The sequence below is a fragment of the Cyprinus carpio genome, chromosome B8 (assembly GCF_018340385.1).
Source record: "Cyprinus carpio isolate SPL01 chromosome B8, ASM1834038v1, whole genome shotgun sequence".
NCBI lineage: Eukaryota > Metazoa > Chordata > Actinopteri > Cypriniformes > Cyprinidae > Cyprinus > Cyprinus carpio.
The window spans coordinates 14,203,687-14,230,942 of NC_056604.1; the positions used below are offsets into that span (position 1 = coordinate 14,203,687).

Here is a 27,256-nt window from a genome sequence, read left to right on the forward strand (position 1 = left end):
TTTTTTTTTGTCTGGGGCCCTGTTACATAATCATAGATTTTTAAGATTTTTAAAGGGGCTTACAGATTGAATGCAGATTTTTAAGAGGACTGAGATGAAATTGAGGTCTAGAAATCTAATCAAAACTGTTATTATAAAAAAAAAAAAAAAAAAAAACGTTATCAGTAAGGTACAACCCAAAACGGTTTTATTTATTTTCTTTCTTTCTCCAATTTTTTTTTTTTTTTTTTAGAAAACCGGTAGTTGCAGACTAAATGATTGGCAGTTGCGGGACAAAGGAGGAGCCACAGTCTCACAGATGAGTCCTCTCCATTATCATAACTACCTCCGCCCACCCCACTGAGGATCTCTCTCTAGCTCGCTCGCTCTCTCTCTCTCTCTCTTTCCTCTGTTAATTCAGTTCTGGACAGCGCCGGGTACTGATGCTGCTGCTCCTGTAGTCGCATCTATCCTGGGGGCCTCCTCCCACTCATCACACCTCGAGAATCCGCATGTAGAGCCGCTCGGTCTCTGTCGCAGAAAAGTCTCCGCAGTACTGCATCGGAATAAGGGCTCAGTGCAAAAAATTTTCTTCAGCTGTATTCGTGGTTGTGAGTGTGGCGCTTTCTGCATCAACGCAAAGGAAGTTCTTTTCAGTGGTGCGGTGGGTGATGCTCTGAGATGCGTCGCGTTTAGCGCACGGTACCCCGATTTATTCGCCTAGAAGGGAGAATAGAAAACCCAACAGTGACTGAGGCGAATTTTAACTTTGTCTGATATTGATTCGGATTTGCTTGGGAGATCTTGAGCATCAGGATGTTTTGAAGGGCGCTCTCCAAACGGGTTACTGAAGATTTCGCCTCCAACAGAAGCGCATCCGAGGCAAAAAAGCATCGGCTGACAGTTTGAAAGGAGGACAAGCAGTCTCTGCACAGGATTTAAAACTACCATCGCTTCGGCATTTTTCTGAACCTAACGAGGAGAGATTTTAACAGAGGGAGAGATGAAAGTTTTTCCGGCAGTATTGTTTCTGATCACATTTTGGAGTCTGGAGTGGGAGCCTGTGCTTCCCGATTCAATTATTCACATTGGTAAGTTCAGATCTCGGTTGCACCATCAGTGACTGTGATTCCTCAGTACACTCGTTTCCACGTTGAGAAGATCTGTGCGTTGTCGTGCAATTCGGTAAGATGTTGCGGTCCAGTTAACGTACATTTATTCAGTTTCGCGTTTAAGCGGATGCATAGATGCCTTTAAATAAGGTTGCGACTGTAATATCGGGTTAGAGAGATGAAGATCTCCATCTGTCCTCATCAATGCGTCCATTATCTAGTCTATACGGTGGGTGAGAACAGGTGGTTTGACTGGAAGCGGTTCCTCGCAACGCCGCAATGTATGCGCGCCACGTTATGACATCGTTTAAAAAAAACACAAACTTGGATTTGCAGAGATCAAGAGTGTTGGTACTAGTATTCCTAAAAGGGCTGAGCGAACGCGCACGTGCGCGTGCATGTTTTAGCGATGGGTACGAGGGTATGCACTGCGCGCGAGATCGGATAGGCTCCAAGTGAGTTCTTAAATCAGAGCTGTAAAAGAGAGGGTTCCTCCGAGGGGCCACTGTGTGGAGGTGGAGGCCGGGGTGCTGGGGATTTGGCAGGAGACAATTTGGCGTGGGAGCATGAGCGTGTTTAATTTAATTAAGGCTTGATGCACTAAACAAATGAATATTGTAGCGCATGTGTGTCTGGCTAGGTGACGTGTGCATGCCTGAAAGTTGGTTAAATAAGTCACGCGTTATGGAGGCATGAATAAAACATCCCCAATTATCCATTTTCATATGATTCTCGAGAGTGGAAATGTACCGGTATGTCGGGGAAAAAATATATAGAATATAGATAGGCTATATATACAAGGCAGTACGTCGTTTTACAGTAGCAACTGTTGAGTAAAAAGTTTGAATTTGCTTATAATTTGTGGAGTTTGTTCGTTTATTTACAAAAGTTAGTTTATTTTTGTTTTCTGTCATTTAGTTAATAACACGCCTTTGTTTTAGTGTTATTTGTGTTTGTATGGGTATTGGTCACGGTCTCTCATTGTAGCTACCACCTGTAACCACTCGTAACAAACATTGTAAGAGCTTAAGAAGGTTGATATATTAAACTTATATCGGTTAATGATATATAGGCCTACTTGCAGGTAAGACATGTAATCCACTCACTAAAAAACATACGTGTAACTGTATTTTTATTTATCTAGTATTATTAGCCTATTATTAGCCTATTGACGGCAAAGATCTGGCTAAGACAGCTGCCAATTTAACATTTTCTGTACCATGTAGTACGTAAGTTGATCGATGAACCATCTGATCGATGCACGTTGTAATAATTTCATGAAAAAAAAAAACGATTTTTACTTAATCTAGTGCATATATAGGCTACCATAGCAAACAGGTGGATATTGAAGACATTCTGGATATTTTATCTTAATCCAAAACTCTCACATATGGTCCTCTATCTTTATGGGAAGCAATAGATACAGAAGCAGATGAAGATATGTTCATGGCTTCCCTTATACACCGTACAATGCTTCTGGGAGCTCTAGACATGCGTTGAGAATAGACCGTTTTGCCTGGCATTAGTAATGCCCTCCTAATCTATTCGCTGCAATAGCTTGGTGAAAACGTGACGTCATTTGAATGCGAAAACGGCATCGTTTCTTTTCGGAGAGACGACTGATGGAGGCATTTTATCACACGCGCTTTACTTGATTGCAGAGGAGCCTTCTAATGATGTGCACACCAAGAGAAGTATCTCGTGCGCTGCATCGAAATGCTGCAGCTCCTTTAGGAGCCCATTGAGAAAGTCACAGTGATTTATGTGTGTGGAAAGCCCAGAGTGTCCAGCAGTATGCGGGTGCACCACCAAATGCGCCCTTTTGTACCGACCAAGAAGTGTCAGGAGACGGCATAGGCCAGCATTGAAGTTGGGTCCAACCTAGAGATTGATGATAAGGTAATTATCACAACATTAGTACAGGCGTTTGGTTTGCTTTGGCCACTAGTCATTGAGGAATTTTGATCAAGGTTCCTATCTCGCCACCTAGTGGCTGCGATGCTCTCTCCAAACTTGTACCCCTGGGGTATTCAAACTTTTTCAGGTTAAAGTGCCTTGGTGCTGTAGATCGAGAGAACCATTATTACATATAGGGCGATTCTTTAAATATTATTTATAAATAAATGGGTAATATGGCAATTATAGTTTGATGTAATATTTTTGTTAAGTAAACATAATCATATATATATATATATATATATATATATATATATATATATATATATATATATATATATATATATATATATAATTTACTTCACAAAAACTATTTTGAGATCAAACAATAATTGGCAGACCCCTTGCCGCACCAACTGTGGACCCCCTGTTGTAGACCCCTGCTCTTTGCACATCTAAGAATGCTTTTTGAAGGATATTTGCATTCTTCATCTTGTGCTTCATGCCATATAGTGATGCCTTCAAGGATACGCCATGTAATATTAATTTTTTTCCTCAGATGCACATTTTCAGATGTCTAATTGGTTGGGAGCTCATGATATAAATCTTGCAGTACCTGTTACTCACCACCGTCTATGTTCACAATAGATGTAGAGTGTGGACTAGATTTTGTCTGCGACAGTTTTAATGGTGTGGATCGCCCTCATTCTCAGGAAGATTTGACATATTGAGAGCACGTCTGGGGCTCTTAGGGGATATCACAACACTCTCCACTGACAGTATGTGTTTTCGGTCTGGGTGAAGCTTCTTTGTAATGTAGGTTGCGTGTATGACATTTATTGTGCAACTGAAGAGAATAGACAGAGGGGGGGAACAATATCAAAGCTGGTCAGGGAATCAAATCATTATCCCTTTCCTCTGCACAGTCATGGTTAGTTACATGTTAAACTCTAAAGCCAGAGGAAATTGGAGAATATAATCCTGAGCGTTGCATTGTAGGTGGGACAGATGGGTAGTGCCATTTCGTTGGTCTATTTCTGGACCAAACTGCCGTTGCCCCCATCCCAAGAACATGGTGATAATGAGATATGCTAGTTTGCAGACTATCCTTCATAGTGATGCTTAAGCGCTCTCTCTCTGTCCTTCTTTGTGGTCCTACAATATAAAATAGAGGTAATGAGGAGCGATTCTTGTAAAGGTCTTGTAATTACAAGCTGTGCATTGAAATGTGTTTGTTTTAATTGGATGGCTGTATTGTGCCTGCTCAGGTGTTGTAACAGATAATGAAAAGTTGAAACGCTAGATATAGAAGGCTTCTGAAGATGATTAGGTGATTAGTTTTAGGCTGGGGTTATTATTGTGGCATTAGCAGAGTAAATCCTTATGTTTCAGTGGAAATGTTCTCAATTAAATGGCATGTTGTACAACATTCTGAGTTTCAGATGCATTTAGAAGCATAAATTTCTGTAATTGGTAAGATGCCTGATATTGTACATAAGTACAAGAACAAAAATGCACCTTTCATGTAAGGGCATGGTTAATTAAGCTGACATGGCCCTACTTTCGTTTCTTTCGGCTGATGAAAGGAGTAATTGTATTGATAGCACAGTGACGGTGTAACGAAATAAAGGTTGTCGTCTAGGGGTGCCTCTTGCAACATTTACTTTTCTTACTCTGGAATTTGTCCCAGACCCATCAGGGAACTCTTGATCTTTTATGCTTCTAAATCACTAATCTGTGGTTTATTGAAACCCTGCAAAGATCATTTGGATTTTTGGATGAATTGCGGGGAATAATATTGGCACTTTTTCAGTTTCCCTCTCATAGTTTTTAACTTCTAATTGTCTGTTAATTCATAATGTCATGTGCATCATGGACAATATGCTCTAAGAACTATCTATCTATCTATCTATCTATCTATCTATCTATCTATCTATCTATCTATCTATCTATCTATCTATCTATCTATCTAAAGGTCTGTAATTTGTATTTATTTTTTAAATGTTTTTGGACAACGTTTCTTTTTCTCATTGAAGCTTAATTTATTTGATCAAAAACAGTTAAAACAGCAATCAGAAATCAATTAACATTCAGAAATCATTCTAATATGCTAATTTGGTGCTAAAATAGCTTTTATTTGAAATATAAATCTTTTGTAGCATTATAAAAGTCTTTACTGTCACTTTTGATCAATTTAATTTAGGCTAATATTGCTGAATAAAAGTATTAATTTTTTTTGAAAATCTTACTTTAATTGACACTCGGTGTATTCATGTTTTTAAATCTAGAGTCTTTAAAAACCCAAACACAATGATATTAAACTTTGAGGATGTGTAATGAATTTTCTTTACAGTTGGTTTTTTGCTTATCAGTTCTCATAACATTAGGAAAAGTAACCCTGATCTTCAGTGTATTTTTAAGATTAGAGCATTGAGTTATGTTAGCAGAACACATGAGGAGAAAGTTTGCTTCAATGCGTCTGTCTTTGTGTGCTCTCGTTTGTTTCAATCTTCCACATTACTTTGAAGTTTCGGGAGGATCTACCCGCTGTCATGAAATTTTGAGAACGTGAGGGACGTGTTTTTCCTCTTTTGTCTCATTGAATTCATGACACCAAGACGTTGAGTGATTTCCTGTGTGTTTAGCACAGAGGCTCCCAGTCGATTGCAATGCGGCGCTACGCTGAACACGTCAATCAAGCCTTGCTGCGGGCGTTATGGTTTGTTACAGTGTTGCAATTACAATACATGCGCTTGAAAAGAGTGTTTCGCCTCACTAACCGCTACTCGATCGTCCATAATATCCTCATGCAAATGCAAGGCTTGTATTGTAATAATGTCAGCTGAACACAAAAACAACACAAAAGTATGGGTGGCTCCTTACTAACAAATGCTGTTACTCGAAGAAAGACGTTTCATCTGTTGTAAGATTTATAAAACTCCTTGAATCTGTGCAGATGAAGTGAGACGTCAGTCTTCCTGTAAACAAGTATACTGTAATACCGTGTAGCCACCTTTCAAGCACCGCTGTAAAGGGAGCGAGTCCCCTTTGAGAACTTGTGTCTCTGATCATTGCTCGCTCTTGCACAGGGAGCCTTGGGCCTCCTCCTTTGACTTTCCTCTCTCTCTGTAGCTTTCTATTTCTCTCTTTCTTCCCACCTGCTCGCTTGGTCCCCTTCAATAGCTTTCTGCTCTGATCTGCTTCGAAAGCACACAAGTTTTGAAGGTTGTATCTCTTATGCAGTCAGTTCCCTGTAGGGGGCAATAGCGAGGCTGGATGTGTGAAATACAGTGCTGTCATATGCTTGTTTACTGTCATCTCGTTGTGAATCGCAGTCATTTGCAGGAATCCAGTTGCTAAAGAAGAAAACGATTCATTTGTACTGCAGAGAATATATTTTTCTTTTCTCACACATTTGATTTTATTGCTTTCTTGTGACAAACTTTCGTTCTATCTTTTACCATCTCTCTCGCACGAGCACCCTGATTAAAATTGTGCACTTCTCCTTATGCCTCTATAAAAAGCTGTCTTCTCATTTGCATAGAATGGTATTTGGCTTTTTTCTTCTCTGTGTTAGAAACCTGTTTTTGCCTCCCTGTAAAAAAAAAAAAAAAAAAAAAAAAAGTCATATCATATTTATATATAAACTTGTCTGTGTGGAATGAAGTCTCAACTGTGAGATATGAAGTCCCAGTTATGACAAATAAAGTCGTAATTATAGGACATGATCATAATTGTGAGATATAACAATGCAAATGTGAGGCATAAAGTCTCAACTTTGAGATGTCAACTCCTAATTGTTATAAATAAAGGCACAATTATTAGAAATTGTCACAATTGTGAAATATAAAAATTTAATTGTGAGGTATAAAGTCTCATTTGTGAGATATAAAGTCCTAATTATTAGAAATTTGACAATTAATAGTCACATTTATGAGAAATGGTCACAATTATGAGATATAAAAATGCAATTCTGAGATTTAAATTCTTGAGGTATCAAGGCTTAATTGTGAGGCAAATTTCAAACTATTTCAAATGGTTGCAATTATGATGAATGGTTACAATTGTGAGATTTATAAATATAATTATGAGAAATATAGTCGCAATTGTCAGATTTACAGATGTAATTATGAGGTATAAAGTCACAATTATGAGAAATGGTGAGAATTGTGAGATATTAAAATGTAATTAAGCATGATAGAATGTCCCATCTGTGAGTTTCAAGAAATACATTTGCAGTGACCTTTATTTCATTTCTTTGAGTTGGAAACAGGCTTCCATCGTGCTCTATCACATGGTAGATATACATATATTTTTACATTTTAAATAAAACGAGTTTTGAATTGCGCTGCGATACTTATGCAAATGCCTTATTCAATTACTCTGTTCTAAGCATAAGTCTTGTAAATCTTAAAAAGTTAATCTTTAAATCCTCTTTGGAAAAAGCCTGCTCTAAATCATGTGGATATTGTTGTTTAGTCTCACTAATTCCTCTGATTTTTCCTGACCCTGAAATGAGGCATCTGCCTTTGTTCTCCGTAAAAGTCAATTCCCTTCGTATGCCACTGTAGACCCTTGCCTCATTATTTTTGAGACCTCTGCTTAGGTCAATAAAGCTAACAAAATGACAGCACGCACACATAATGCCATTTTAACGATTGGAAACAATAGCAGCTCCGAGGTAACTGTGTATAGAGTGGGCCGAATAAGACGGAGAGATGCAATTTAGTTATGAGGATGTGATTGTGTCTTTCCGGTATTAAATCAGGTGTGTTTATCCGAAGCAAACAGGAAATGAAAATCGGGATGTAGAGCAACAACAACAACAACAACAACAGAGAATGGAGTTGTTTAAAAGTGTAGTTGTTTTCTGCAGCGATGTCCTGTGTGTTTTTCTATAGTACCGAAGGCAGTGAAACCACCGTACATTCATGCTGAGAAAATGGAAGTCAGTGGGACGTTACTTCTAGACACTGCTGCTGGATAATAGAGCTTTGTTCCAATAGGCAAGACTGCATCAGCTTCAAGGCTCGGATCCCAGCCAGGGAAGTGCAAGGCTAAAACACTGATCTCAGGCTCTTGCTAGAGATTCTGCATTTTTGTTACTTTGTAATGTTGCTCTTGGGACAACCTCCATTTCGATTTAATGCACCATGAAAAGAGGATAAACCCTTCCCTTTAGGGTAGGAGAGAGGAGGAAAAGTTGGTTGTGTTGTTTACTTTGAGGCGACCGTGTGGTAACATGATTCATGAGACTCAGTCCCAAACTGCATCTGCTTTAATGTACTTATTGGCAACTTAAAGCTCCCTGTAACTTGTGTCAAACAGGGTTCCTCATCATCTGGATAAAAGTGTGTTTGTGAGTGCTTAACACTGGATACGATTTAAGACTGTGCTCAAAAGCTGACAACAACCAATCAAATTCCGTTTTGCTTTTTGCCAGAATTGGACTGTATTTGATGACTGCATTCAGGATGCAGGAGTGATGAATGATTTGATGATTTGCTTCAAAAGAAGTGTTTTAAGAATGTAGAAGCATCCGAAATGAGATGGGCTTCTTTTTTTCCTTTCAGCTTATACACAGTAAAAGCATTTTTCCACACATAAAATAACACCATACTTATGGTTGCATATTTTATTTGATGATTATAGTGTGAGGTAAGAATGAAGCTTTGCTTCAATATTAAATCAGGTGACTTATGAAGGTAGTACAAACAAAACACATTTCATGTTAAGTTCGCAAAAACAATAACCAGCGCAACCCACTTAGTCATGCATTGTAGAATAGCCTACTGTGATAATGCTATGTGAGTGTTCAAAAATTACTGATTACTAATTAAAAATATGGTACAATTTGTAAGTTATTACAATTTAAAATAACTGTTTCTAATTTAATATATTCTCAAATGTACATGTAATTTATTCCTGTGAAGATAAATCTGAATTTGCAGCAGCCTTAAAAAAAAAAAGAAAAAAGAAAAGAAAAGAAAAGTTGACGTAAAAAGATTATTTGAAAAAGATGTCAAACTGATCCCAAACTTTTAAACAGTAATGTATATTTAACTGTGTTGTTATCCAATCCAGCTTACCAAAATCAAAAAATAATTAAAATCAGTAAGATATTGTGTTAAATAAAAAATTTCAAAAACCACTAAGATAATAAATATATATTAAAATACCACATACTCCCATTATCACAAAACCGTATTAAAATTACTTCAGTCTTCAACCACAAAAAATACAATATAAATAAAAAAATTGTTCATACTCATATTTTGGTGGAAAGCCATATTTAGCACCACATAAATAGAATTTTTGGTGGAGACCTATTATTTTTAGGATTCTAAGGGATAGAAAAAAATGTAATAAATAAATAAAAAAAATTGAATCGAAAGTTCAAAATAACAGCATTTATTTGAAATAGATTTTAAACTGATCCCAAAACAGTTTTGAACAGTAATGTATATTTGTTGTTTGGGCCAGTGTACCAAACTCACATCATTATTATAATGAACTAATAAAAAAATCCCAACTAAAACAGCCATATTTAGCACCACATTAATAGAATTTACACTTTGTGGGAACTCAACCTACAGGTTGCTTAAGTAATGTTATCTCTGCATAATGAACTAATAAAAAAATGCCCGCTTTACCTTTAAACGGACCCTTGTTCTTCTGTAACTTCCTCTGTTTTTCTGTCAGCAACTGTAAGGTGCAATTATCTTTCTGGATCTTTACCTTTAGCAGCTTTCTCACACTTTGACTCTGTGCTTTAGCTCATCTGACTTTCTTTGCTGATCGCGGTTTGATTACTTCAAAAGCTTTAGCCATTTCCAAGTGACTCTCATTTGCACTGTTTAATGCCGTGCGACTATCCAGTCAGGTCATCAGCGCTTTGGCTGGCTAGTTTTGTTCTCAAGTTGATTTCCCATTGGTTTCCTTCATAACTCATTGCATGTTCCTTCATCTCTATGTGCTTCTTAAGTCTTGTGACCTTTGATCTATGTGAAAATTTAGTGTCCTTAGATGTTGTACACTTGGCTGGCAACCGACAAATAGTTGTGTTGTGACTAAGCACTGTAATTTAGACATCCAAAGCTTTGCTTGTGAAGCGCTTGGATGATGTGGCGTCGGCAATGCCATATGGGCAATGAAGCATAATGACCTAAATACATTTGCAATATTAATTTATGTCCATATTGAATATTTTAGCTTATCAGACATTTCACAACATAACAGTTTGTCACTCAAGCTTAAAATGTCTCCAAGTAATCGTGCTGGTAAAAAGGAAAAATACAACGTCCCTACAGAGTTCAGGTCTACAAACCGTTTTTTTTTTTTTTTTTTTATAGTCTGATAATTGGCTTGCGCCACCAAACCGGTGCTATTATAAGGGCAATTTGAGAGCTGGATGGACCAATCTAATTGAAGAGGAAGTGTTAGGATGGAAGGGCCTAAAATGCATGCATTGCGTGTCTCTTGGAGCGAAATTAGCTGTTTTGTGGATTGTTTGATCTGCTTGCAGCGGCCTGTCAGTCTGTCACACAGCCAGTCCGCTGTGCAATTTGCCACCATGTTGAGCCACCATCTACTCAACTCTCATTTAGAGAGTTTCCCCATTCTGCTTACATTCATGTCATACAACTGGGAAATTGCTTTTCTTGTTATCGGATATCGCTGTTCACATGAAGCTCAGCATAGACGCTCATGCTTAAAGTAATAAGCATTTAGAGAAAATCCAGTGTGTTTATCATAACCAGCTTTGAGATTACACTGGGGATATTATTAGAACTGTATGTTACAATTATAGCATCCAGAGGCAAAAAATGGAACATTTTGTGTTATCATAGTACAGCGTGTATGATTTTGGGCTGCATTGAGATTATAGCATTCTTTCATGAATCTCCATCACTCCATCACTACATCACATATTATGGATACGCATACAAATGATTATGTAAAAGCTGTTCATGAAATATTTTCAAAGCTATTCTCTTGCTAGGACTCATGCTGTTTATACCTGTGGGGTCAATGTTTTGCTGGTTAGCATGGCCTCATTAGCTCCTGCTTCTGTAACTATACCATCTGCCACAAAAAATCTTTCTCTATTTACAGTCATTCAAAGGCAACTGTGTAGAAGTAGCATGCACACACACACACACACACACACACACACACACACACACACACACACACACATATATATATATATTAGGGGTGTTATGAGATACTTATCCCACGGGACGAGACGAGACGAGACCCAAGACTGGGTTCAAGAGAACAAGACGAGACTTTTAGACTTTTTTTAAAAAGAAATCCTCAATGACTAAATATATAGGGGAAAATTGTATTTTATTCAACTGAAAAACACAAAATGCAAAAAATGTAGAAGCATTTTGAAATCAACTGCTTTATGAAATTAAACTTCTATTATAAATCTACATAATATAATATATCTATTATATGCAACAATAAACAACATGTAAACTAGAGCTGCATGGTTCTGGATAAATTGAGAATCATGTTTTATTTTATTTTGGCAGAGCGGTTTTATAGATATTTTTACTTCACAGATAGTCATTAATGAAGGTTTTGGCTAATGAAGGTTTTCTCCAGATTTTAACGATCTCCTTGTTTTCTATCAGCAATAATATACATTTTGAAAACAGAAATCTTTTAAATATTGGCTCTAACAACTGTTGCCCATCGATGGCCTGCAGGAGGATGTGGGCGTAATGTAATTTCCATATGGAATCGCAAGTGGAAAACAACAGATTGGAGACTGTCGCTGTTAGCAGTTGTTGCCCTTTCCAAAGCGTTGGCATTTTCGTCATTCAGTTTGTCCCTTGTTTCCTCTGGTCAGTTCAAATTGTGGTAGTTGTGTTTTTCTGTCCAGCTGGGAGGACACTGATTTGGTCTGAGGTCTCTTGAGAAATTCTGATCACAGGCCTTAAAATTGCTTTAGAGGAATCAAATAAAGCTGCTTCCTCATAGAAAAATGCACCGTCTGCTTCGCCTTTATTGGGTAGTCAAAGTTTGCAGACTCACCTTTTCCCACAATGACTTGAGTCACTAGCTAATCGGAATTTGAATACAAGTTCATTTGCATTGATTGCTGAATGCAGAGTTTTTGTCTGAGACTTTAAGCAGGGAAACCCATTGGCTGATGCAAAGCCTCGAAATACACTTTTTATTCTCCGTCTACTTCGTAGAAGTTCCCCACCCCTTTGCCGTGCTCTCTGGCCACCCATCTTTCCACTGATAACTGAATCCTGGAAAAAACTCAGTGAGAAACTACTTTACATAGCTTTCTAAATCACAACATGAGATTCCAGTGTGCTTCAATATTGCATTTCAACACTGTCTGAGTGAATGAAATATTCATATCTCCAAAACGACTTTAATGTGGGGATCTTTCTAGAAGTGTGAGAGTAGAATTTGACCTAATCTGACTTTCATTTCATATCTAATGACATTTCAATGCATCTGTTCATCGAACCGACATCTGAGCTAAAATGACATATGCTAAGTTTAGATCTATGGACTTAATAGTTGATAGATCTTAACTGTATTTATATCCGTCTTTTAATCAGACATGAAAAACATCAACTAGTTTATGCTGTGTAGAGAGTAAAAGCACAGGATGCTAATATGATTAGAAGCTAGCTTTGTCAAGACTGTAGCAGTTGCATAGTTAATGCCTCATAATCCCTTAGTAGTGGAAATGGAAACTTGGAAATTTCTAGTAGTTCTAAGATCAAAAGATTGAGTCGTTCCAGTTCTGCGCTATCCAAATTCTGCTAAATGAATACTGTAGCTAAGATGTTATCAAGACATTCGCAGTAGAGCTACTTATTAGCAAATCAAAATAAGCTACAGTGTTGGTGCGTAAGTAATACAAAGTAGCAGCATTACTACCTTAAAAAAAATGTAATTAGCGTGACAGTAGCTCAGCTTTTACAATATCAAGCCACCTTATTTAAGAAGCAGCAATGTAGCAAGACAACATTGTATATTGCTACTGTATGTCTCATTGAGTGTATTGAGGCAAACATCTCTCTCTCATACAGTCAAGTTTAAAAGTATGTTTTGCAATGAAGGTATTTAAAAAAAACAAAACAAAAAAACACTTCTTTTATGTTCTTGATGCTAAAGGAGCTTTCATTTTTTTCCCGAAACAGATAATCTTGAATCTTTAATCTATATTATTTGTTGTATATATTGCCTAAATGTAGTTTCAGGTGAGGGATGCTAAAAGTTTAATTCTATGTTGAATTTTAAATTAACGTACCACCTACAATAAAAAGGGATAGTTTACCCAAAAATGAAAATTCTGTCAGAGCACTGCGCATGCACTGCGGCTTGTTTGCAAAGAGAGGAAAGCACATGTATGTGTCGTGGTACTGTCATGAACTTGAATCAAATTCTGACACTAACGAGAGGAAATTGTTGAATAAATTCATAATTTTTGTTTTCTTTGAGTACAAAAAGTATTCCTCTAGCTTCATAAAATTAAGGTTGAACCATTGTAGTTATAGTCATAGTTGTTGTGTTGCTGTCTATTCAGGGTAAGAAAGCTCTCGGAATTCATCAGAAATATCTTAATTTGGGTTCTGAAGATGAACAAAGGTCTTATGAGTTTGGAGCGACATGAGAGTGAGTAATTAATAACAGAATTTAAATTTTTGAGTGACCTAACCCTTTAACTTTCCCCTAAGTCTAATCAATAGTGTTAACAAAAGCAAACATGAAAAAAGAAAAAAAAATAGTGATAATTCTGAAGCAACTATGCCACTTCTGCTTGCTTCTGCAAGTCTTCAATCTCTTTCATTAGGTACATTTTCATGGACACTTTTTGCTTTCATCGGAATGAATTCATTCTGATTGATGAATCCGAATGTAGTGTTTACATGAACGCTAAATAAAGTGAACCGGTTGATGTGCACGTTTATATGTCACAAGCTTCTGATTTAATCTTTTGACGTGCACACTGCATGAATATACAGAGTTTCCCGCTGTTGTCGCATACAGTTTTAAAAAGCACACGTGCTATTTATATACTTTGGGTACAAATTGGTCGACGACCAGCACATGAACTGTTGTGCAGTGCTGCTTAGTCTACTTAAAAAAAAAAAAAAAAAAAGTGCCACTTCCCACACCCAAAACAGACCCACACTCGTCTGTTGATGAGAGTCTTAAACAAGGACTGGTGGGACGTTGTCCTGCTCCACTTCACAGACACTGAGTGAAAGGGGAGTTTTATAATGATGGGACACTCTTTTATGACACTTTATTTGCCAGGAAGAACAGCTCGTTCTGCTCGTCATTATGCTAGTTCTATGTCACTGCCAAAGCGCAGTACTTTCCAGTTTCGGTTTTCAATCCGATCAAGTATTTACATGTACTCTCGCTCGGATTACAAAAGGAATAAACCACCCCTTACAATCCGATTGAAATTTTAGTAGAATCTGGCCAATTCAATCCGATTGACCTGTTTAAATGTGACTTTTTTTATTCTGACTGTGCTTCTAGTCCTATTACGATCGGATTAGTAGGGTCCATGTTAATGCAGCTATTGACTAAGCCATATATGGAGCTGGTTATGTGATGTAAACATCAAAATGTATTTGTTTAAAGATCTCACACTGTGGTAAAAATGGTTAAAGGTCATAACATAATACTGTGCATGGAATCATGCAAACATATTTTTTAAATCTATAATCTGCCTCTGTAATCGTAATTTTGTGTGGAAAAGAATAAACTTCTACCTACCATTAGTAAATTTTATTTATTTTAGTTCTGGAAACTGCAGTTGACTGTATGTATAGGTACGTTCTTGGAGGTTTGCAAAAAATGTAAATAGAGGCACATTTTTTTCCAGTTACTCTATGTTGCAAACAAGTTACAGACTGCCATATATTTTAAAGATCGGTTTTAAAAATGTTGTTTTAGTGCAGTTACTGTAGTAAATTTTATCAGTAGGATAGCTAGCAGTTTTTCCAAAGAAGTGGCTTAACTGTAACTGATACTTTAAATTGTGAGTAGCTTGTAGCTCGGAAAGATGCAGTTTTAAAGTAGCTTCAAAATAATTTGCTTTACCAGCCTTCATAGTGCTCGGCTCCTGGTCTCCTCACAGGGTGAAAATTTCACAGCAATCGAAATTCAATTAAAAAGATTGTCAGATTTACTGATTTCTGAAGGAAATGTGTCACGAGAGACACCTGGTGGGTTGTCATCTTTCTTGCTGTGATGTGCTGCAGTGCATTTCGGTGTTGATGCTGAGCTTACGTGTACACTGTTTGATTTTCATACAAGGTGTGTGTTGGTCTGTATAAGTTATAAAATGAGAGTGAGAGAGCACAATATGTGGTGCATTTTATGATGGAGCAGCAGTAAAAATGATTGTGCATGTGCTCTGTCTGAAAGCAGGTATACGCCTGGCTGCACTGCTCATCTTTCTTATTCCAGCTTTGAAATTGTGCTTGTTGACCAAGTAAATAAGGCCCAGTTTTAGACCATCTTTTTCCAGTTACCTTCAAAGATGATTGAGTGGCTGGTTGAATAGTCATTAACCTTTGTGGTTGTAACAAGTCTTCATTATCTTAGGTGTTATGTTCTCATAAAGCAGTGTTACTCATTGTGCGGCTCGCGAGCCACCTGCGGCTCTCCAACCTTTAATTTGTGGCTTGCATGGCAGTAAATAATACGATGATAAGATCATGCAGTCAATACAGATATTTTATAAAAACATTCAAAACAAGCAGGGCTACAACATAACCCATTAAAAAACTCACACCGCTTCTACACCGGACGCGGTGCTACACGACATGACAAAAGACAACAGAGCCCATTTTAATCAGTAATGTTCTGTCTACACTGGATGCATGTGACACGTAAACTGATGCTTCGTTCTATTTATGATGAACTGTACTGACAATGTTCAATTGATTTGCAACAGTTGCTTTGTAACGTCCAGTGTAGACTTTAACACACTTTTAGTGTGGCATCCAGTGAAGAAATGGTCAGACAGTGTCTGCTCTATTACAAATAATTTATATTTAAAAAATTATCTAATACAGGGGCATTACAAGATGGAAATATAGACTAGGAAAGATATTTAAACTTGCTCTGCCCTTACATCCAAGACACTCACTCACTGCGGAGTTGCCAGTTTTGACAATCTTTCCAGCTCTTAACGCCGAATGCGCTCTTCATGGATGGTTAGATACATGATGTGCTAATGTAGAAAAAAAATTACTTGAGTTCTTCACAGCATTAAGGTAATCCTGCTTTTTTGCCATTAAGGGAAATCATCTTGTCTCAGTTACATATTTGACTGGTAAATGATAAAGAATGCCCCCCTCTTTTTGTATTGCATTGCATTGCATATTGTATGTTCAGGGATGACACACTGATAAGCAGACATGCTATTTATGACTGGATGTAACTTTTGATACTTTGTGGTAAAAGTGGCTCTCCGACTGACTTTGTCCTATCAGTGTGGCTCTCATGAAAAAAAATAGTGAAGACCACTATCATAAAGGAAAAACCATGAAGCTTTTGCAAGTCACCTGAGCTAAATGGTGGTATTATTAAAGTAACAATAAATTACTTTGATTTGTGTTTTGCCTTTTAAAATGAAGAGAAATTAAATAAATATTCAACCAAAAAAACATTCTGCTCTCTAAACAGCAGACGCATAAATCACTCTGTCACTGTTCTGATATAGATAAGCTTGGGAAGCCATGTATATTTTTGAGAAACTATAATATTATAAAAAAAAATATATATGGATTATTATTGTTATTACTGAAGTAAAATGTAAATCTAAAAAAAGAGTTATGTATATTATATATACACTTCATTCATATATATATATGAAGAGTTCAGATACAAAAGCCTCTAAGTGGCGTCTGAAATTTTCTTCTAAAATGAGCATTTTTATCAGGCTCCTATATATAAGTTCAGTTATTTCACCTTAATTGCATAGAAAAGCACCTATACATTGCCATTAGAGTAAAATTACTGAACCTACACATACAGTAGGAGCCTGATAAAAATGCTAATTGTAGATGAAAATTTCAGACGGCACTTAGAGGCTTTTGCATCAGCTGAGCTCTTCCAGAGCAGAAAATTTTGCTTATTATAAAGGGATTGATCTACAGTACATTTATATAAAGCATATGTAGATAAATCCCTTTATAATAAGCAAAACTGTCCGCACTGGAAGAGCTCAGTTGATGAAAACTATAACACTAAACAGCTACTCACTTTATTTTTCCCGTCTGACAGCAGCAAAATTATTGCTGTGTGTGTGTGTTGATTACGAAGTATTTTTATACTTTATATAGTTTGTGATGTTTACTGTCTCTTAATGAGATTACCTGATCTACAAGTACAAAACTGCAGTTCTTAAGGAAAACAATCTCAGGCGTCATTACTCCTCTAAGCACGCACAACAACATGCTATATATGAGGGTGAGATGAATCGCTCAACTTAGAAAAAATTCCGTCTCTGCGTCAGTAACTGTATAAATCATAGTTGTAATGGTTTGCTAATTTGAGTCGATTCTAGGATTTCGATCTTGACGGGCTCCTACCTGAGTATAAAGAAATGCTTCTTTCTTCCTTCAAAGAATAAAGTTAATCAGGAAGACAGAGACAGGCTTTGATAAATGGAGAGAGCTAGAACCTAAACACAAGTCGAGCCATTTGTTTTTCTCCCCCAAATCAATTTCAGAAATGCCAAATGGGCAGCTTAAACAGGCCTCGGTTCTGAGATGCATCTCAAAAAAAATCTGAAAACAATACAGTCTGATGGAGCACCGAGAAAAAGCAAACAGACTGATTTAATTATGACATCGCCTGTGGTATCTGAGGGATGACGAGCACTAATGGCTGAGCCCGGCCTCGCACGACGTGTAATCTGGGACTTGTTTGTTTATCTTTTTTCCCTACTGAGGTGACGATCTACAGTAAGCAGAGCACAGATTAATGAGATGTCATCTGATGAGATTGCCATGAGAAACCACCAGAGAGATCTGGATCTACAGTAGAGTGCATGTGTTGAGTCAGTATTCACAGTGATTTAGTTTCTATGTCTTGAATTCTGACTGCTTTAGGGATCATGACAGTATGATGGGCTGAGGTCTTGTTCTTTGTAGTGACTGTCAATTATGTTGAGCGTTATAAGGAACCGAAGGCATGTATATGGCTATGGGAACAACAATTTATTTATTTACAGGCTGTAGTACATAATAATTTTAATATTCGTAAAAGCGTTTTTTTTTTCTTTGCCATGCATGAAACGATTGATGATTTTAATTATGGGAAAATTCCTGTACATGTTGTCTGTAATGATATTCATGTCATATTTACAGTATTAGTACAGAGACATCGTCAAATTAGGAGTAAATCCAATTGATATTTTTAGCTGTTAACATTCATTTTTATGACTTTACTTGACTTTATCTGTATGACACCTAATATGTGGGTGTGTGAAATTGATGCAACCTGACAAAACCTATGAAGTTAATATATGCTACGAAGTTGATGAAAGTTAGAAGTGAGTTTTGGAGTTTGTGAAATCTGGTCTCTTTGCTGTCAAGAGAAAGAATAATGCGTAGTTGTTTCTAATTATTTTTCTAGATATTTATCTTGCATTTGCTGAAAATAAGGAAAAATTGAATAAATGCGTTGCAGATGAAAGCATAACATTCTCAGTGACAGATTAGTGACATCATGTTACAAGTAACTGACTTGAATTTCTCGTCTTTGCAATCAATGTTTATTTGTTTACAATCAAAGACCATTTCTTCTCATCTGAATGATGTATATCAGGCATGGGAATGAAGGGTTGAATGACTGATGTTGTTTGTAAGAAAAGAGAACATGCTTTTGTTTTTTTTTAGCTTTGTTTGTTTTAAAAAAATACAAGAAAGGACAAAAAGTTTCTACAATTTAAATGTAAAATCAACAGTATTCAAATCCAAATAACCTCAATATTTGTTGGAAAGTTGGAAAGTACACTACCAGTCAAAAGTTTTGGGTCAGTAAGGTTCGAATGGTTTGATTGATTGATTTGATTGATTGATTGATTTTGAAAGAAGTCATTTTAATATTGTAAAATATTAATACAAATTAAAATAATTGTTTTCATTTGAAATATATTTTAACATGTAATTTATTCCTCTGATGGCACAAGCTGAATTTTATCATCTATTACTCCAGTGAGTAATTCTTATGTGTTGATTTTATGTTGATTTTGAGCTCAAGAAACATTTTTTTTGAAGATAGTTGTGCTGCATAATGTTTTTGTGGAAACTGTGTTACATTTTTTACAAGATTCTTTGATAAATATAACGTTCAGAAGAACAGAATTTTTTTGAAATTGAAAACTTTTGTAACATCATCAATGCCTTTACTGCCACTTTCATAAATGTAATGACTCCATGCTAACGAAAAAAAGAAAAAGAAAAAAAAAGACTTACTGACTCCAAACTTTTGAATGGTTTTAATTTAATTTACATTTTTTATTTTATTTTTAATACTTGTCACATATCAAAACCTAAGACATGCAGAAATCACAAATTATCCTTTACAGATGGATTGTAAATGGAAACATACAAGCTTTGGCAAGGACTACTGCTGCATCATCAGAAGAGATTTCCACCATAGGATGTGTGTGTATGTGTGTTGAACTGATTCAGAAAGAAAAAACCTCTGGCGATTATCTTGCAGTTGTCACCCAGAGGGCTCACCTCAGCCCCATGCACTTGCGTAAAGCTCAGGTCTGGCTTTCTCTGCCTCATGTACGTTGATTCACCCGAGATGCCAGCGAGACGTGACCTCTAGCGTGCTCTCTGTCGCTCACTGCTGCCCTACAGCAAAGCTACACGAGGACCGCAGATTTACACCAGCGCTGTTCCAGTCCAGCTCTGCTTCATTTGATTAAAGTCTTGGCATAGGAACAAAAGGGGAGCAGATTACTGTATTGATCCAAAGAATCTCAACTGCTTTGTGAGGAATAGCGTAGTTCAGATTCAAAACTATATACTTTGTATTTATGTGTAATGGATTTGCATTATTTGAAAAGTTAACTAAGAATGATATTTATTGCTTAACATCATGTCTGCATACACCTGTGTTTATTCATCCCTCCCACATTTTTCTATCTCTCTGCTTTTCCTTCCCGCCCTGAGTAGGTGCCGAATGCTTGGTGGAATTGTATTGAATTATATTCTGGTCAGAGGAACGCAAGGACATTGTTGAGCAATGCTGATGTGGATTGAGTATTGGTGTGTAGGTGGCAGAGCATTGACTGCGAACCCCAGCCACGGGGAATGATTTCTGTGTATTTTCTTTCACTCATCATAAGGAGGACGGTGCTCAGATCTGCTCCTTTTGTGATGCAAATGCAGTTTTGTCTGAAAATATGCTGCTTATAGTGTCCTTGAGCACCTCGGAAGGTCTTTTGTGAAGGAATTGCTTTGGAGCACGACCTTGATATTAATGAAAATCACAACAAAGTAATGCCATCCTATTTTGAACGATTCAGGTGGACGCACAGATGCATTAGAATGCGTTTCATAAGACATTTTCTCAACTAGTTTTGTTGCAGCCATTATCCTTTATTTGTTTTCGTGACCGAAATATCATCACAGTGTTCATGTATAATTAAGGATTTTATTGTCGAATGCCCAGGACTGTAGTTAATGACATTTATGTTTGTAGATTTTTGCATTTAGTTCTTTATTTACTGCAGTTGTAAAATGGCAGTTATCTGTGGCACTGCAGTAAATCCAATATCATAAACAGTTGACTTTACAACAGTCGCTTATTGGTTTGTCACAGTGGAATGTTAATTTGTAGAGCGTAGTTCTTTAATTGCCCTCGTGTTTTGCTACACTTGTCTGGCCGGCATGACTAGTCATCGTATTTTGTTTGATTTAAATCCCGACTGTTCCTGAATGAATGAGTTTTTCTCGGAGAGCCACTGAAGGTCAAGTGATCATAAGTTTAACGTGTTTTCAAGGTTAATTAGAATATTCATGTTGAAAACTGGAAAATGGAGAATGTGTCATGATGTGAAATGTAATTCCAAAGATCTTTGCATGTTTGTTTCTTTGCTGTTATGAAGATCTGCTTATCGCATTTCGCATCGCAACACTGATTGAAAATCACTTGGAGGGTGAAATTAAAGTGCCATGTGTCGAATCTACCTGCGAGTAGAGCAGTGGAGGAACTTTGAAGAGTTTCTCCCGGGGTCTTATGGTTCTCTAGAGTAGCCGTGTTGTAAATGACAGGTGTGAAATTGCTGTGCCGTGGCTGAGGACTTCCCCCACACTTCCTTTAAGACACAGTAGCGCCATCCTACTGTCCTCTGACTTCATTTACATATCTTATAGAAAACATATAAAAAAGATTCACTGCCTGCCACACCATCATAAAAAGCAATTTCAGCCGAGTAGCTGAACCAAAGTGGATATTCTTGACTTCCTCCCAAGAAGTCAGTGCATGTAGAGCAATACGCCTCTGAAGGGAAGAGACAGAATGTTTATGTAGGTTCTGTATTTTATAGGTTACGATATAAAGAGGCATGTGATTGTGCACTGTGTTTTATTTTTAGGTATGCATACAGAGCCCTTGCATATTGATATATGTTATATAATCCAAGCAGAGAGGCAAACTGTAGTCGAGATTGAACAGTCACAGAAGAGAGCAGTGAATTCTAAATTGAAGCCATGAAAATGGTTGCCTTTTAATATTTATAAGAGTCTGGTCTTTCACATAAATTGCATAGCATATTCTTGTGCAAAAAAAATTATATTCTTTTCTTGTTTTCCAGGACAGAATCTAAACATTCTTTCAAAGCCTTACTTAATTTAGTGAGGATTATGCATGAAACATGGTAAAATGAAACAAGATGCACTTCATCTTCTTCCATTTTTCAATGTGTTTCAAGCTTTGTATGTGTGTGTGTGGTCCTGGTAAACCCTTTGTTAATAGGGACAAAATGTCCCCGCAAAGATGGCAATAACCGAAATCCTTGTCCTTGTGTGAACATTTTTTGGTCCCCATGAGGAAACAAGCTTATAAATCATACCGAATTAAGTTTTTTGAAAATCTATAAATGCGCAAAGTTTCCTGTAAGGCGTAGGTTTAGGTGTAGGGCAATAGAATATACAGTTTGTACAGTATAAAAACCATTACGCCTATGGAATGTCCCAATATGTGTGTGTGTGTGTAATATAACATCTGTGTATTAATCTGAAACTGAACTGGCAGTTTAATTGGGATGACAGGAAGAAGAATTGCACTTCAAAGAAAACTCAGAGAGATTTTTCTTTGACTTTGCTTTTCTAGTTAAAAATTAATGTTAATTTCATTGAATGTTAATTCATTTGCATTACAAAAATCAATCCACAATACACCAAACCCAATATAAAAAAATCAAGAATGGTGCAAAACCCTGATATCAAAAACATGAAATTTTATGTACACGTATTCGTGTTCTCGTCTTCTCTTAGATTAACATATTTCATAATACTACAAAAGGCTGTACCTACGGTCCCTGCTCATATTTTCTCTTCCCTGTGGAATGATTTCCTGTTGTCCTCCCCCATGCCCACCTCATATCTCATTGGTGTGAATGCCAAGACTTTCATAAATGAAAAATGAGAAAACATGTAATACCTCCACATCAGAGGCGGTGTTTTCATATATGCGCTTTGGTGGAGAGTTTTTCATTTTTCTTTTTTGGCTGTTAGGCCAAACAGGGCCCTCCGACAGAGGTTACAGTGGGATTGTGAAATGACAAACAGGAGGGGGTGGAAGACACCTGGGTCGCACTATTGAGAGGACTTAAATCCAGCCATGCTGAAACATGTTCCCGCCTTCGAGATTTGCTCCCTCGGATGGAACTTCGCGTTCGAGTGTCTCGATGGTGACCTCACTGAATCTCATTGGTCTTTTCTTCTAACCTCAGGAAAAGGATATTCATGTCCTGCTCAAAATGTTGAAAATGCTTATTTATTTATCACAAACGTCTTGACTTCTGATTCCCATGTTGTATTAAGACCTTGGACTATGACCGATTTTGTTGTATCTCTTCAAAAACCCAATCAGTCAGTTTTGGGAGTTTTCCTCAGCGTTCGTCTGATCTCGCTCCTCAGAGCGTATAAGAGATGTTGAAGGTTAACGAGGAGCACTGGGGCGAAGAGTTTTCCAGCGGCTGTAGCCAGCAGTTTAACAGCAGCAGATGCTCTCTTCTCAGCCTTGGCGACATGGTGAGAGGCTCCAGGCGTGGAAATCTCACTGTCTTACATAATGCATGACGAGAGATTTTTCGAGTAAACGGGTAGTGAATTTTTTATAACAGACCAATCGTACCGGCCTCTGACTTTCTGAAGGAACAAACGATGGTCAAGTGGCTAACGGGTTTTAAGGATTAGCTCCTTGTATCGCAGGTCCTGAAGCTCCAGAGGTTGCTGCATAATTGAAAAGCGGTTTGCACTCGCTGTCTAACGGCAAAACTGTTTTGTATTGACAAGCGTCCAGATAGGGGGAAGATTAAGCACGGTATCAGGAGAGATCGGATCTCTGCAAACCGCTGATATTTGTAGAATATCTCTATTATACTCAAACTCTGCTTTTCATGGGTTGTCACACAGAGAGTCTGCGCAGTGAGAAAACACATAAATACACAGACTAAATCCCACCTTATATTTGTATTACCCAGTAATACAAATCACTCAGATCCCTTTTGATCGTGGATTACTCGCAAAATATCCTCTTCTCCATGAATCAAAGAATGCAGCAGATCAAAACAGATATTAGAGAGACTGCATCTCTGACCTTTTCTTGGGAATGTGGTTTACATGAAATGAGATGTGATCACAGCATAATCACATCCTGGTTTAAACATCATTCTCTTCTCATTCTCAAGGCACAGATGTACCCTTCGGTAGTGCAGTTAAATGTACTACGTGTTTGATTAGTCTGGCTTTTTAATCACGTGATAACTTTGAATAATTCTTGCTTTGCAGAATAACTAAAATTTTAACAAGATTGAACCGAAGACTGTTAAAATTGTCTTAAGAATATATGTAAAACCTATACTGAAAATAACAGTTAAATGGCAAGCTCTATTAAAAATGTGAAGTTATAGCTTAAAGGGAACCAGATATGAAACTTCTGACATCATCTAAACCAAACTTGTGTGACTTGCTTTCTTCTGTGAAGGTATTTTGAGAAATGTATCAGTGTTGGTTGGTTACCAACATTCTTCAAAAAAATTTATTTTGTGTTCTACAGAAGAAAGTCAGTCATACAAGTTTGGAATGATATGAAGGTGCGTAAATGATGACAGAGTTGTCATATCCTAGTGAACTGCTCTATCGATTAAAACCCATATAATGTGACAACATGCCCCACTATTTTTCCCTAGGCAACAACTTTCGGTTGCTCATACTGAAATTGGCTGTCAAATATCTCATAAGTATACTGGAGTAAAAAGTCACAACTTGCCATTGATGCACTAATTCCCAGTAAATTTCTTTGTTTCACGGCATATTTGAAATCTCAATTGATTAACTTGATATAGTTTCTTTTAGTTTTGTACCTACTCCTCTTGATATTCCATTTCAACCATTAAATGCATTCGTTACTTCTTAGCAGTCCAGTCAACACTTCTCAGATCAAGTAATATTTAAGTACTCATTCACTCACAAAATGTGTTGTATTTCAGACACAAAAATGTCCATTAACCTACAACACATTTTAAAATTCGATATGTTTTCATATTTGGATCATTTTGTTCAGTTTGACCGTACCTAGAATAACCCCTTCATGGGGTAGAAACACCCACCTGATTCCTGCAGGGTTGTGTGGGGAAGATGTGAGACGTTTATATCTACCTGACCTTCACACTCTCAGTGGGAGCCGAACTGCAAATGATAAGAGTCCTCATTGTAAGAACAAGGAGAGGAAATGGAAGGAGTAAGAGGGAAGAATGAAGAGAGCACAGTGGGGAATCGGACGTGGACGGGGGGTATGAGAGGTGCTAGAAGGAAGGTTGAGTGTTGGGAGGGGGGGATTCACACCATGCGTTTTGTCACAATATTAGAAATGAACAGCCTTTGAAATTTTCTAAGGTACCTTTCCTGAATTCCAAGTTCTTAAAGGGATAGTGACCCCTAAATATATAAATTCTATCATCATTTACTCACCTTTACGATGTCCCAAACCTGTATGACATTCTTCTGTGGAGCAAAAAAAAAAAAAAAAAAAAAAAAGAAATTGTAACTTTAATTGTATAGAAGTAAAAAAAAAAGAACTGTAAAAAAAGAAGAAGGAGGAATGTCACTTTAAGAACTAGCTACAAAGTCTTGGTTGTTACATAAAAGCACTTCTGGATGTTTGTTGATTTGCTAGTGAGCCTCTTTAGAGACAGACCACTTTAGGTACATTTTCAGTGACACTTTAATGTGTTCTGCCATATGTTTTTATGAGGATCTACCCAAGGCTAGGTGATAAACTCTCTGTCTCAAGGACATCCAGACTCAAGACACAATAAGTAATAGCATCTAGGTGGAGTACTCTTTGTTGAGCGGTCTCGACTTGCTTTAACATGTTATTATGCCAGCTATTTCAGCCCCAAGAAGAAGTCATGGAGTTTGATCTATGGCAATAACTCATACGCAGCTGGTGTGGCCGATACGAGAAGCTCTTCCCCGTAAGTAATGACAACATAAAGGAAATTTACCACCCTGCCACTCAGCCCTGGAGTAGGGCTCTGATATACAGACAACATGCCAATGCTATTCCGTCCAAATGCGGGAGTTCGTGAATCACAGAAAAACAGTGGGAGCGAAAGGGGGCAAGCAGTTTGATTTGGAGAAGAATTAGCGGGCTTGGGCTCAGAGGTCAAGGGGAAGCATTGTGTTGGGTTTAGATTTTGTGGACACGTCCATATGTTGTTTTGTATTGCTATTAAGAACACATCTGGTATGTGGCTGAAGGGCAAAGTTTTTGTTTTCAGATAATGATGGATTTTGGCTCTCGTTTTCCTGTAAGTTTGCAAACTTTGCAGTGTTTCTTTTTCATGAAGTCGTCTGTGTGGAAAACATCTAGGGTCAATGGAGACATAAAGACAGCAGTTAGCTGCTCAGGCCATGTGAATGATCCCGGCGGTGATATTGGATGTAATGTGTTGCTAGGAGTAATAGGGAAGCTGCATTTTACAGACATCAAATGGTGGTCTTCTCTCTGCTCTCCACTGTGATAATGGTGAAAGCAGTGTCGCAATATTGCAGTACCTTTTGGTTGTAGAAAATGTAGCGAGAAGATGTCTTGATGACTCCCATGAGCAGTTTATGGTGAATTTTCATTCAGCTACGGATATATATATATATTTTTTTTTTTCTCCATTTTATGATAATGATTTGAATGCAGTTTTTTTTTTTTTTTTTTTTTTTCTCCATTTTTTGAGTTTAGAATTTATTTCCCTTTTTTTGTCTTTTTAGTTGTTTAGTTTTAACTTATTGTCCAATCCTTTTCATTTTTATTTTTTTTCCTGAGTTTTATTTTGCTGTAGGCTTCTCTTGATCGTCTGCAGCCGGAGGGACCACCGATAGAAAGTTCAATGGAAAACATCCCTCTGCTCACATTACTATTTAGTAGGAAGTGATCTGCATGTACCTTGATTAAGACCTTGTCTTGAGCATAGAATGAGATGTACAATGGATAGATTTAGCTCATATATGCCTACTGTGCGAGATGTTAATAATTGAGAAGGCATCTGTTCCAATTAATATGCCCCTTCATATCAAATCCCCATTTAAATATCCAAAACTGGGTCACAATCTCTATAGCATGACGGGATGAAATGAATCGCTTTCTTTATATCATTACATTTTAACGTCTGAGAATCTTGCTCATTCCTCCACAGGCTTTAGGAGGGGGTCCCCTGGGTATTCAGCACAACCGAATTTAAAGTCGCTAGCATGTATATCAGAATGCAGCTCTACACGCTGGCTTGCTTTGAATGATGAGGCAGATATTTTTAATGTCTTTGGAATACAGGAACCTCATTAACCTCATATTACGTTGATAGATGCTTTAACAGATCCTTAGCACTGTTTAGAATGCGGGTAAGTGGGCTTGATTTGTAAAATCCCTCTGTGGTATGTGAATGTAGAGCGCATTTCTCGCGCAGAATATTAAGTTGCGAGATTCTTTCACATTCTTCCCTCTCAATTGTCTCCTCC

At 37.3% G+C, this 27,256-nt stretch overlaps 1 protein-coding gene across 4 annotated transcripts in view; it reads left to right on the top strand.

Annotated features, from left to right (window-relative positions):
* Positions 1-327: 327 nt before the first annotated feature.
* Positions 328-27,256, top strand: part of grid2 (glutamate receptor, ionotropic, delta 2) — a 382,152-nt gene continuing 355,223 nt past the window's right edge. For 2 of the 4 annotated variants that reach the window (XR_006155441.1, XR_006155442.1), the window contains exon 1: positions 330-1,070. Coding sequence is in view for 2 of the 4 variants with exons in the window: in XM_042729881.1 (XP_042585815.1) it covers positions 983-1,070 (88 nt within the window). In the remaining 2 variants the exon portion in view is untranslated. Of the gene's footprint in view, positions 1,071-27,256 lie in introns of all 4 variants that reach the window. The other 2 variants (XM_042729881.1, XM_042729880.1) reach the window with 2 other exon arrangements.